The following is a 12,855-nucleotide window of genomic DNA, read 5'->3' on the forward strand; positions in this document are numbered from 1 at the left end:
ACCTTTTTATAGGCCATCAGTTGAACCAGCTGATATTATTTTTCACTACTGATAGATCTCAGCTAGTGTCATGACGTTCCATGCCTTTCGTCACCTATCTTGCTTCATGTGTTCAATACTTTTTCCCTGTGTAATTTCTAATTATTACATATAACTTAATTTATGGACATCTATGGTTTGATTTCTTCGCCTGTGTGGATTGGATTTGTTGTTATCGACATCTGGTGAGAATTTCTTGTCAAGAGGACCTTTAGAAATACATTTACTTAGAAAATTGATGACATGTCCAATAATTATTTCACCTGCTATATATATATATATATACACATTTTTTATTTTCAGTGTCTGATGCCCACATTTTTGCTGCCACTTTTGTTTAATGCGCAGGACAACTGAGCACACATTAAAGGGGTTGTCTTTTTAGATGGATAAAAAAGCTTTTCCCACACACCACAGGTAAAGCGGCCTCTGCAAGTAGTCTGGGAGAGTGCTCAGATCAGACCAGCGGAACAAACATTCCTCTGGTCCAAAATATCAACCTTCAGGAGTGTACTGCCCTTAGCAAAGAATTAAGCCGGGAGGCAGAGGAGCGTTTTGCTCCTGAAGACAGAAGATTAGAACACTCCTTTCACATTTAACTAACTTACTTCATTATAAGAATGTAGACCACATACATGGTGACCAGAATGACGGACTCCCACCTATTAAGAGAAAAAATAAGACATTTTAAATTGCTGTTGGTAAAGTCAGAATAAAAATCATGTAACAAAGTGTTTCATAACAATACATTCTCTTGCGTTTTACTTACCAGGATACTTTTTCATCATATATAAACTGTGAAGAAAAAAGAAGAAAATTGAATCAGTGTAAACAATAAGGATGTCTTCTTTTCCTGGGAGTAAGTAGATTTCTTTATGCTCCCATATTATTTAAAAAGTAATGCTATGTAATCTGTAGTAATTTATATAATGACCTGTACGAGAGCTTGGTTTCCTTGAGCTTTTGAATCTGGTGACACTCAATTCCATCTATGCAGGTTGTAACTTAGTGTTCTTCACATATAGAAGTGAATGGAAAAGCAGGGTTCTTCCCTAAGTGATACATTTACCTATGTTTGGAGCATCTTCAGGTCGATGAAACTATCATCTGGCATAAGGCTCTGGGAGAAAAGAGACCTAGCCCTGGTTGGTCTCAACCCCTGATACTAAGTAGGGTCTGTAGAGGACCTAGTCTCCAGATACTGCCTTGTAGCCCATTGAAAGGTGGTAATGGAATAAACAAACACCAGACCCCTACCAAGAACCATTATGGGGGCCCATTTTGATATTTTCTATGTGCCACCAGAGATTGGCTTTTCGCATGGGTATGACATTTAGATAACTGAAATATGTTTTTCAGGTTACATCGATTTGTGTGCCGGTCTTTGCACTGGCTGCCCATCCGCTACAGAATACAACATAAACTTATCAGACTCACCCACAAAACTCTCCACAGGTCTGCACCTTCTTACATCTCCTTCCTTACTTCTGTCTACCACCCTACCTAAGTTTTCCATTCTGCTCGTCCTCCATAATCCAAACCTCCCATTCGTGCCCTATCAAGACATTTATCATGCTGCATCAGTTCTCTGGAATGCACTACCCAAGACAATCCGGTTAATTCCCAGTATCCACAGTTTTAAGCATGCCCTTAAAATACATCCCATTAGACAGACCTATCACGTCACCTCGCTAATCTAACTGCCCCTGCCCTTTGTTTCTCTTCCTACATTTTCCTCAGAATCTCGCCCTTTCTATCATCTGTTTCCACATTCTCCATACACTCAGTAGGACTTTGGGCAGGAAAATAATTGAGAGCCGGCGGCATAAAACATGTCAGGTAAATGTTCTGATGATAAACGGCAAAATAATAATGTTACTTTCTTTACTGAAAATGGTGCCTAGTATAGGGACTGCTGCTTTCCTCCTCCTCCAATATAATAACACAAGGGGTCAGAATGGGAACAGTTTTATGAATCATTTAGAGTTGGGCACCAACATTGTATTTCACATTGATTCTGGTTTATTCAAAAACAAAAGGTTTTCCTTCTTCCTTTTCTTTCATTTGTGCTTATTTTCACTTTTAGATTGCAAGCTCCTAAAGGGATCCCCTTATACATGCTCTGATGTCTTCAGGAGGATAAAAATATTTCTGCTGAATATATGAAAACATCCTAAAGACCACTAGGTGGCACTTCACCACCATTTATTGATACACTGCTCGCCCCATGATCGCTCTCATTCCTAGTTGGTTATTATAGTATACCATAAGTGCAAAAAGTCAAGAAAGTACAAAATAATATTATTAATGTATTGCCAAAAATCAGGATCACTCTTTAAAGACCTTTTTTGGGGCAGGACGCCCCATAAGTATTTTTAAATTAATTAATTTCTATCATAACTGTTGGAAAACATATAACAAATGAGCCTCTCACATGGGACAACTTTCATGAACTCTAGATGCATCAGCTTCTAAAGAGATCCCAGTTGTAAATACCTATTAGTAGTAGACACACATAATTTATGGCCAAAACGCGCCACTTTAGGGAATCTCAACCATTCATTTAAAGGAAGAGTTATAAGAAATTGAAGTCAGACGAAATGTGTTTGAAATGACGGTTGAATGTAAGCTCTGAACACGACTTAACACCCTGAAGGGGCAATAAAGCAAAGCTTATGCGCACAAATCATTCCCTAGGCCTTTGTGAGCACCAATAACCTATACTTGTGTGCATTGCTGCATCTGTTCTCAATTTACTGTTTAGCGGAAAAAGGAAAATGTATGGACACATGTTCAGTATTATCCCAGTGCTGCAATAGATATTTATTACATTTACGTACAGTCCATATACCAGGTGGGATATCATCATATTTATACAGAATGCAATGGCCGGTGATGACAATACAACAGGGAAAGCCAATACATGAGTCTGGTGTACATGGTGCACGCTACATGCATGGTGCATGTTCTCCTGCGGGTCTATACAGGATGAATATATGCACTAGTGTTACATTCTGAGTCTGTTTTGGTAACTATCAACCAATGCAGCCCACTAGGTGCACTATTTAATATTTTTATAGCTGAAAGAACATCTAAAAACTAATTTTGTTCACATCATGTTTTGTCGCTAATACACTGCATAGTTTGTCAAAAAAAGTGTGCCAATACTATAATGTACTCAGAACAACCATCTATCACAAAGATGATTGCCACCAGACTGGTCATACATGGCGACACTAGTTGTAAAATTACTATACTACTGCAACTTTTGGGTGCAAAAAATTTGAAAGGAACTTTGCAACCAATGTTTGATGGTAGATCTAGCTAAGTTTAAGCCCTTCATAACTGAACTTCACTGTACTATTGAAGGAATAAAAGAATCCACACTATCTATAAACAAAGAGAGGGCGAGGGAACACTTAGCTAATTTAAATTAATTTAAATCTCCTGGTCCAGATAATTTACATCCTATCCTAAGGTTCTGAAAGAGTTAGTAGAAGACATTTCAGAACCAATAGCCAGAATATTTGAAAATTCCTGGAGAAAAGGAGAAGTTCCAGAAGATTGGAAAAGGGAAAATGTTGTCCCTATCTTCAAAAAAGGAAGGAAGATGGAGCCAGGAAATTACAGGCCAGTGAGTCTTACTTCTATACCAAGAAGAAACAAATTATTAAACAGCATGTATGTAAGTACTGTACAAATACAGTAATTAATCAGAGCCAACATGGGTTTGTAGCAAAAAAGTCATGGCAGAGTAATCTAATTTCCTTCTATGATGGAATCACTGAATAGGTGGATCAGGGAAATGCAGTAGATATAGTATATCTTGACTTCAGCAAAGCATTAGATAAAGTATCTCACACCATCCTTATTGAAAAAATTACCAAGTATGGGATTGACAAGGCTACGGTTAGATGGCTACATAACTGGCTCAGTGATCGTACTCAAAGAGTGGTAATAAATGGTTGCACATCCAAATGGAAGAGTGTGTCAAGTGGGGTACCACAAAGCTCTGCCCTGGCCCCAGTGTTGTTCAACATTTTTATAAATGAGCTAGATAAGGGAACTGAAGGTAAACTAATCAAATTTGCAGACGATGCAAAGCTAGAAGGGGATAGCTAACACTAGAGAAGACAAAGAAAGCATTCAGAAGGATCTAGATAAGCTTGGACAATGGGAAGCAACTAATACAATGGTATTTAACAGGGAGAAATGCAAGATTCTACAATGCAAGAAAAACAAAAATGTCGTCTACAGGAGGAATAGAACTAAGCTACAGCAAATGTGAAGAAGACTTGGGAATACTAATAGATTACTGACTGCACATGAGTCAACATTGTGATGCAGCAGCAAAAAGGCAAATACAGTTCTGGGATGTATTAAGAGGAGCATAGAGTCTAGATCACATGAAGTAATTATCCCCCCTCTACTTCTCCTTGGTCAGACCTCATCTGGAATACTGTGTCCAGTTCTGGACACCACATTTTAAAAAAGACATTGAAAAACTGGAGCCAGTTAAGAGAAGGATGGTGAGCAGACTGCAAACTATGTCCTACAAGGAACGGTTAAAGAATCTGGGAATGTTCAGCTTCCAAAAAAGGCAGGAGATACTACAGGCTCCAGGCTGGTAGGACGGGGTGTTTGTCGGTGGCAGGAGCGGTGCCATGGCTGCAGGCCCCAGGCTGGTAGGACAAGGTATTTGATGGTGCAGGGACTCCGCCGACATTTTGTGACAGTCCAGAGCCCCGCACTTTCCATACTTTCTAATGTGGTGGACTCCGGGAAAATGTGGTCGACTCTAGCGGACATTTTCCCAGAGTCCACCGCATAGAAGAGTATGGAAAGTGCAGGGCTCTGGGCTTTCACAAAATGTCGGCGGGGCAGTCGCACTGCCGAACACTTCGTCCTACAAGCTTCTGGCAGCAGTGACCCTGGGACCCAGCTCCACCGCAGCCGGTAAGCTCCACCGCAGCTACAATTCGGGTTATAAGACGCACCCCCCTTTTCCCCCAAATTTGGAGGGAAAAACTGCATCTTATAATCCGAAAAATACGGTAATAGCTGTCTACAAATATCTGAAATGATGTCACAGTGTAGAGGGATCATCCTTATTCTCATTTGCACATGGAAGCACGAGAAGCAATGGAATGAAACTGAAAGGAAAAGATACAGATTAGATATTAGAAAAATCTTTTTGACCGTGAGGGTGATCAATGAGTGGAACAGGCTGCGACGAGAGGTGGTGAGTTCTCCTTCAATGTAAATCTTCAGAGGCCGGACATCAGTCTGAGATGGTTTAGTGAATCCTGCATTGAGCAGGGGGTTGGACACGATGACCCTGGAGGTCCCAACTCTAACATTCTATGACTATTTCCGTTTTGTTTTCTCCTCCCCTTCTTCCAAAAGCCATAACATTTTTATTTTTCAGTCCACTTAGCCTATGAGATTTATCATGTAATGCACTGGAAACAGGAAAAAAAATTCCAAGTGCGTTGAAATTGCAAAAAATTTCCACTTTTTTTTTTTTTTTTTAATTTACTTTGTTTATTTTATGGTAAAACTGACCTGGCAATATGCTTCTACAGGTCAGTATGATTATGCAAACACCAAACTTGTAGAGTGGTGAATTTTTTTTTTTAATTTGTCAAAAAAAACAAACATTTTTTCCTTTTGTTGCCATTTTCAGAGACCCATAATGTTTTACATTTTCCAGATATGGGAGTGTGTGAGGGCGTATTGAGCCATGATCTGATGTTTTTATTGAAATCATTTTGGAATACCGTATTTTTGGACTATAAGACGCACCGGACCATAAGACGCACCCCAAATTTTGTGGTGGAAAATAAGAAAAAAAATATTTTTTATAAGATCGGGGTCTGTCTTATAGTCTGAAGGTATCTTACCTGGGGAGCGTTGGATCGAGGGTCACAGGAGGCAGGGTCCTTCAGGAAGCCGGCGGAAGTAGATGAATGCTGTGGACCCTGGATGCGAGAAGCCGGTGCTCCAGCAGCGGGGAGGTGTGGTGGTGGTGGAGCAAGATCGCAGGGCCCTCAGTACCCTCCCTCAAGAACCTGGCGGCTGCAGCAGAAGACGTGAGATGCTGCGGGGCTGGGGCCTGTGGTGGGGCCTAGGGCCTGGAGTGGGGCCTGGGCCTGTGGTGGGGCTTGGGCCTGTGGTGGGGCCTGGGCCTGAGATGGGCCCTGGGGCCTGTGGTGGGGCCTGGGCCTGTGGTGGGGCCTGGGGCCTGTGGTGGGGCCTGGGCCTGTGGTGGGGCCTGTGGTGGGGCCTGGGGCCTGTGGTGGGGCTGGAGCCTGGCTGGGTCCTGTGGTCCGTGGCCCGGTCCCGGGCCTGTGAGCGGCGTGTGCTGCTGTCCGGTGGCTGCAGCTGTGCAGCGGTGCGGCAGAGCGGTGGTGGGTGCTGCGGTGCAGCTTTCTGGTGACTGCGGCCATCTTCATGAAGCTGTGATCCACAGAAAAATGGCTGACCGAGCTGCCAGACGGCGCATGCGCTGGCTCGGACGGCCATTTTCCTGTAGATCACTGTGCACCCACCGCCGCTCTGCCTCGCCGCCGCACAGCCGCTCTGCCTTGCCGCCGCACCCACCGCCGCTCTGCTGCATCGGCCCTGCCGCCGCACCCACCACCGCAAATATCTGGTAAGGTTCGGACAAAAAGACGCACCCCCCATTTTCCTCCTAAATTTGGGGGAAAAAAGTGCGTCTTATGGTCCGAAACATACGGTTGATATGATATTTTGATCGCCTCTTATTGCATTTTATTGCTTTGTAGTGACGGCCGCAAAAACGTAATTCTGGCGTTTTGATTTTTTTTTCTCGTTACACTATTTACCATCAGATTAATTTTAGATTTTGATGGATCAGACTTTTCTGAACGCAGTGATACAAACTATGTGTATTTTTTTTTTATTGTTTTATTTTTAATGGGGTAAAACAGGGGAGGGGGAGGTGATTTGAAATTTTGTATTTTTTTTATTTTGTTCATATTTTTAAAAACATATTCTTTTAACTTTTTACTGTATTTAACCCATTAATTACGAGCCCAAATTTTTTAAATCTGACCAGTGTCACTTTATGGGGTAATAACTCTGGAACGCTTCAACGGATCCCACTGATTCTGAGATATGTTTTTTGGTGACACGTTATATTTTATGATAATGGTAAATTTAGGTCGATATGTTTTGTTTTTATTTGTAAAAAAATATCAGAAATTTGACAGAAATTGTAAAAAATTTGAAATTTACAAACTTTGAATGATTATCCCTTTAAGGCCACAGCCCCACTATCAGTATTCGGTCAGTATTTTTTCTCAGGAGTGGGAGCGAAAACCAGGTGAGGAACAATCAGAGAAAAGGTATAATAGAAACAAGTCACCAATTCTGCATTTATCACCCACTCCTGGTTTTGGCTCTCACTCCTGAGAAAAAATGCTGACCGAATACTGATAGTGGGACCGTGGACTAATACAGATAGTTATACCACACAAAAACATTTAGACTATGTGCCCACGATGCAGAAATGAAGCAGAAAATTTCTGCAGCATTTCTGCATCTCCCTGGCAGAAAAAACGCATGCAGATTGTGCATGCGTTTTTCCTGCAGAATACATGCGGATTCACATGCGGATTCACATGCGTTTCCGCATGCAGATTGACAAGCGCTTTCCAGGCGATAGCATCACTTGGAAAGTGCTTGACAACTAGGTCACACTGTATAAATCCATGCAAACAGCATGGATTTATACAGTGTGAACCGTAAAAATTAAAACAAATAAAGCTATACTCACCCCCGAGGCCCCGGCGTGGCTGCAGCGCTGCTTCCTGGCTGGTTCCCGGCTGCCGGCATATCGCGAGACAGAGCGGTGAAGGGCCTGCGGTCACATGACTGTGACGTCACCGCAGGTCCTCAAGCGATGCCGGCATTCAGAGAGAAGCCGCCGGACAGGTGAATATAACTTTATTTGTTATTTTATTCTTTTTTTACAGGTACAATGGTACCCAGGTCTGGATGAGAGTCTCCTCTCCTCCAGAACTGGGTACCATCCGCACATAGAGACGCATAGAAGCCGCTTGTACAAATGTACAGTCGCGGTTTCTATGCGTTTCAATGCAAGTCAATGGCGGGAGTTCCGCTGCGCTTCCGCAAAATTAAATGACATGCTGCGGATTTTTGTACGCAGCATAAACACTGCGGAAAAATCCGCAGCATGTGCATAGAACATGCGGAATCCCCTTGGGGACCATGGGGTGCGGATTACCTAGAGTTTCACAAGCGTTTCCGCTGCGGAAATTCCGCAGCATAAACGCTTGAAAAACGCTACGTGGGCACCCAGCCTCAAAACATTTTTACCTAAATGTTGCTAACTTCTGATCAGCTCACTATAGCCGGCAGACTCTAAGGCCGTGAATTGCCATGGCAAACATCAGGAACACACAAACATAATCTCATGTTGCTGATGGGGTTAAATAGGGAGCTCCCACACTGTTAACCATTTAGATGCTATAGCCACTATTGACAGCAGCATTTAAGGGGTTAAAAGGCCATGGTCGGTGCCAACACTGATAGTGGCTGATACATCAAGTTGTCAGCTATAGTGTACAGCTGCTGGATTGTCACCTGTCTGGGGATGCTTTATTCACTTACAGTACAGACCAAAAGTTTGGACACACCTCATTTAAAGATTTTTCTGTATTTTCATGACTATGAAAATTGTACATTCACACTGAAGGCATGAAAACTATGAATTAACACATGTGGAATTATATACTTAACAAAAAAGTGTGAAACAACTGAAAATATGTCTTATATTCTAGGTTCTTCAAAGTAGCCACCTTTTGCTTTGATGACTGCTTTGCACACTCTTGGCATTCTCTTGATGAGCTTCAAGAGGTAGTCACCGGAAAAGGTTTTCACTTCACAGGTGTGCCCTGTCAGGTTTAATAAGTAGGATTTCTTGCCTTATAAATGGGGTTGGGACCATCAGTTGTGTTGTGCCAAAGTCTGGTTGATACACAGCTGATAGTCCTACTGAATAGACTGTTAGAATTTGTATTATGGCAAGAAAAAAGCAGCTAAGTAAAGAAAAACGAGTGGCCATCATTACTTTAAGAAATGAAGGTCAGTCAGTGCGAAAAATTGGGAAAACTTTGAAAGTGTCCCCAAGTGCAGTTGCAAAAACCATCAAGAGCTACAAAGAAACTGGCTCACATGAGGACCGCCCCAGGAAAGGAAGACCAAGAGTCACCTCTGCTTCTGAGGATAAGTTTATCCGAGTCACCAGCCTCAGAAATCGCAGGTTAACAGCAGCTCAGATTAGAGACCAGGTCAATGCCACACAGAGTTCTAGCAGCAGACACATCTGTACAACAACTGTTAAGAGGAGACTTTGTGCAGCAGGCCTTCATGGTAAAATAGCTGCTAGGAAACCACTGCTAAGGACAGGCAACAAGCAGAAGACACTTGTTTGGGCTAAAGAACACAAGGAATGGACATTAGACCAGTGTAAATCTGTGCTTTGGTCTGATGAGTCCAAATTTGAGATCTTTGGTTCCAACCACCGTGTTTTGTGCGATGCAGAAAAGGTGAACAGATGGACTCTACATGCCTGGTTCCCACCGTGAAGCATGGAGGAGGAGGTGTGATGGTGTGGGTGTGCTTTGCTGGTGACACTGTTAGGGATTTATTCAAAATTGAAGTCAGTAGAAAGACATATTGGTGGTCATTTAGGGGTCCCCTTAGAGCAGTGTTCCCCAACTCCAGTCCTCAAGACCCACCAACAGGCCATGTTTTCAGGATTTCCTTAGTATTACCCAGGTGATAATTATATCACCTGCTCAGGCAATAATTCCATCACCTGTGCAATAGGAAGGAAATCCTGAAAACATGACCTGTATTTGGGCCTTGAGGACTGGAGTTGGGGAACACTGCCTTAGGGGACTTGAAGCTGCAATAATCTGATCGCTTGTACTATACAAAGTAGTCACGGGCGCCAATGAGCGCATGTAATGACACTTCCCCCTGCCAATGCAAGTCAGAGATTGACAGCGGAATTTAATAGGTTAATAGACACAGGTGGAGCTCTGCTCCACCCATTGCGTTTAGAGGCAGATGATGGCTGAATAAATAAGCCATCTGCCCGGGAAAATGCGGGCTCGGCTCGCATCAAAGGCAGGGACACGACATATGACATAAATTAATGTCATATCTCATGAAGGGGTTCAGGGGCATTCTTCTTCTTTACTAAAATGCATGTGTTTTGGGCTGAAAATAATTTTTGCCATTGGGTTTCATTAAAATGTTGCACCGTTCAGCTTTTACAGACCCTGTGTCTCCCTGCACATTCTACTTTGTGTGATCACAAATCAGCTGAAAGTTGGTCAGAAAAAAGAATTACAAACTTCCAGCAGGCTGACTGACAGATTCTCACTTAAGTAAATATGTCAGCTGGTTTTTGATATGTAAACTGAGGACATTATGAGGTAGGGGTTAAAACACTGAACTCAATGATGTGTCACATGTCCGGCTGTGTGGTGTTGTTTACTTAGACCAGGGATGTCAAACTGAAACACACAAAGGGCCAAAATAAAAAACTTGGGACAAAGTCGTGGACCAACAAGTATACAGAATGATGGGCCCCACACATTCCTCCATACAGAATAATAAGCCCCATATAGTCCTTCATACAGTATAATGGACCTACATAGCTTTCCATACAGTATAATGGCCCCACATAGTCCTTTATACAGAATAATGGCCCCTCATAGGGGTGATGGTTCTGGTGTCACGGGTCAAATATAATCACCCTGCGGGCCAGATTTGACCCACGGGCTAGAGTTTGACATGTGTGACTTAGACTGAAGCTTTAATCACCTTGTATACAGACCCTGGTGTGGGTGGGGTTAGCTTTCTCAGCTCTGCTGCTTAAAAAACTCTGTGTCAGAACGGCTGCACCCAGTAAACCAAGTGATACATCATTGGACTCAGGGTCTTTGCCTACATCAGGCTGCTGTCAGATGAGGTAGCAAAATCCTGCTGACAGATTCCCTTTAGCTCATTCTGCAGCCAGCAATAGAGAGTGCAACACAGAAACCATAGAAGGGAAACGGTGCAAAATTTTTAGTAAAACCCAATCGCAGATTAGGTAAAAAAAAATGTTCTTAAAGATGGACACTTTCAATAATTTAATGTAATACCTTCAATATTGAGTAGAGTAAGACCGTAGGTATCTGCAGCATCACTCAGTGACAGCATGTGGGTAATGCAGATGCCATTTATATACAGCAGCTCACAGACAACAGCCTACTGATATGGTGTATATAGTAGTCTGTGTTTTAACTGAAGATGAAACCTGATTCAGATTCAAAAAAGAATTATTTTTGCACAATAAAAAACCTTAAAGTACTACAAGTGTCAAGTGTAGTGCCTGCGAGCTTCTGCTATCCTATGGTCATTTAGCTTTATAAATATGCAACAGCACTAACAAAACAGTAGGGATGGAACGGACAAGCCTGAATTCACACGGCTGTCCAGGCAGTAATAGTCTTTTAGATTTACTCTAGGAAATATAAAAAGGATGCGTCTGTTTTATACTAGTAATATAGGAGATGTCCTACATATGCCCAAACCCATTGAAAGTTTATATTTTAGAAAAATTGGAACACATTTATTTTATTGGCATTCTGGGAAGCTTTGGGTAACAGTGATCTAATTTACATACATGGAAACTCAGATTGGCCAAGAACGTTTTCCATCTTTATATGAAACTCTGTGCTATTACTGTACTTAATAAATCTTGCCAATGGTTGAAGCTCCATTTTCTCTGATACATCCCAGCATAGATTTAAAGTTAAAACATATTAATCTATCTGCCATCTGTCACCACTAGAGGGATTAGGAGCTCACTACATATCATCTAACTCATTCTTGACCCAGGAGGTACACAGCAGTGGTCACAGATAGCAGGGAGGACATATGCAAGAGCTCTATATGGATCCCTACCCCATAGCTCATCATAATGCACCTAATTATTTATCTTTAAAGGGAATCTGTCAGCAGGTTTTTGCTACCCCATCTGAGAGCAGCATGATGTAGGCATAGAGGCCCTGAATCCAAAGATGTATCACTCAGTTTACTGGGTGAAGCCGTTCTGACACAGTCAGAGTTTTTAGTTTTAGAATGAAGCAGAGCTAAGAAAGCTAACCCCGCCCACACCAGCCAATGTATGTACAAAGCTATAGATCCTGAACTTCTTATCACAGAATGAGGAGTGTCAGACTACCAGGCTCTGTAAATACAATTTCTATAGACAGTCAGGTGCCTGTCACAGAAGGGGCAGAGATGGACTAACAGGCAGGTGCTACTCTAGTCCAGCAATGATAAGCTCCTGGTGCTAAAACAATCATTGCAAGTAAACAAAACCACAGAGTTTAATAAGAGAGGCATAGCTGATATCTGTGTTTTAACCCCTACAGCATGCTGTCTTCAGATTACATCACTGGTAATTGTGAATTATGAAGTTTAATAGCTCAAGTGCTTACGTGTAATCTAATTGATAATAGGAGACTGCTTTTAAGATGACAGTGGACCCCCTAACCTATTGGCCCCTGTAGATTGCACAAATACTATGGCAGACTCAGGAACTGGCCTTATACAGCTGGAACCTGCCTCTAACAGCAGCAAGCAGAGCTTGCTCCGATTACTGCTGTTTAACCTCATAAATATCAATCTTTAACACAGGCATGGTTTTGATCAGCATGGGCATCTGTTTGGACACCTATCCCCCCTGCCACAATGAGGTCATGG

The 12,855-nt window shown here is 42.3% G+C and overlaps 1 protein-coding gene across 1 annotated transcript in view; it reads right to left on the reverse strand.

Annotated features, from left to right (window-relative positions):
• The window catches only part of SLC24A3 (solute carrier family 24 member 3), a 428,724-nt gene that overhangs the window by 53,159 nt on the left and 362,710 nt on the right, over positions 1-12,855 (reverse strand). The window contains exons 8-9 of the mRNA XM_073672470.1: positions 809-834; positions 648-701 (exon numbers count right to left, since the gene is read on the reverse strand). Coding sequence (XP_073528571.1) covers positions 648-701; positions 809-834 — 80 coding nt within the window. The remainder of the gene's footprint in view (positions 1-647; positions 702-808; positions 835-12,855) is intronic.

The sequence above is a fragment of the Phyllobates terribilis genome, unplaced genomic scaffold, assembly GCF_046119375.1.
Source record: "Phyllobates terribilis strain yellow unplaced genomic scaffold, ASM4611937v1 Scaffold_3__8_contigs__length_932513732, whole genome shotgun sequence".
Taxonomy (NCBI): Eukaryota; Metazoa; Chordata; class Amphibia; order Anura; family Dendrobatidae; genus Phyllobates; species Phyllobates terribilis.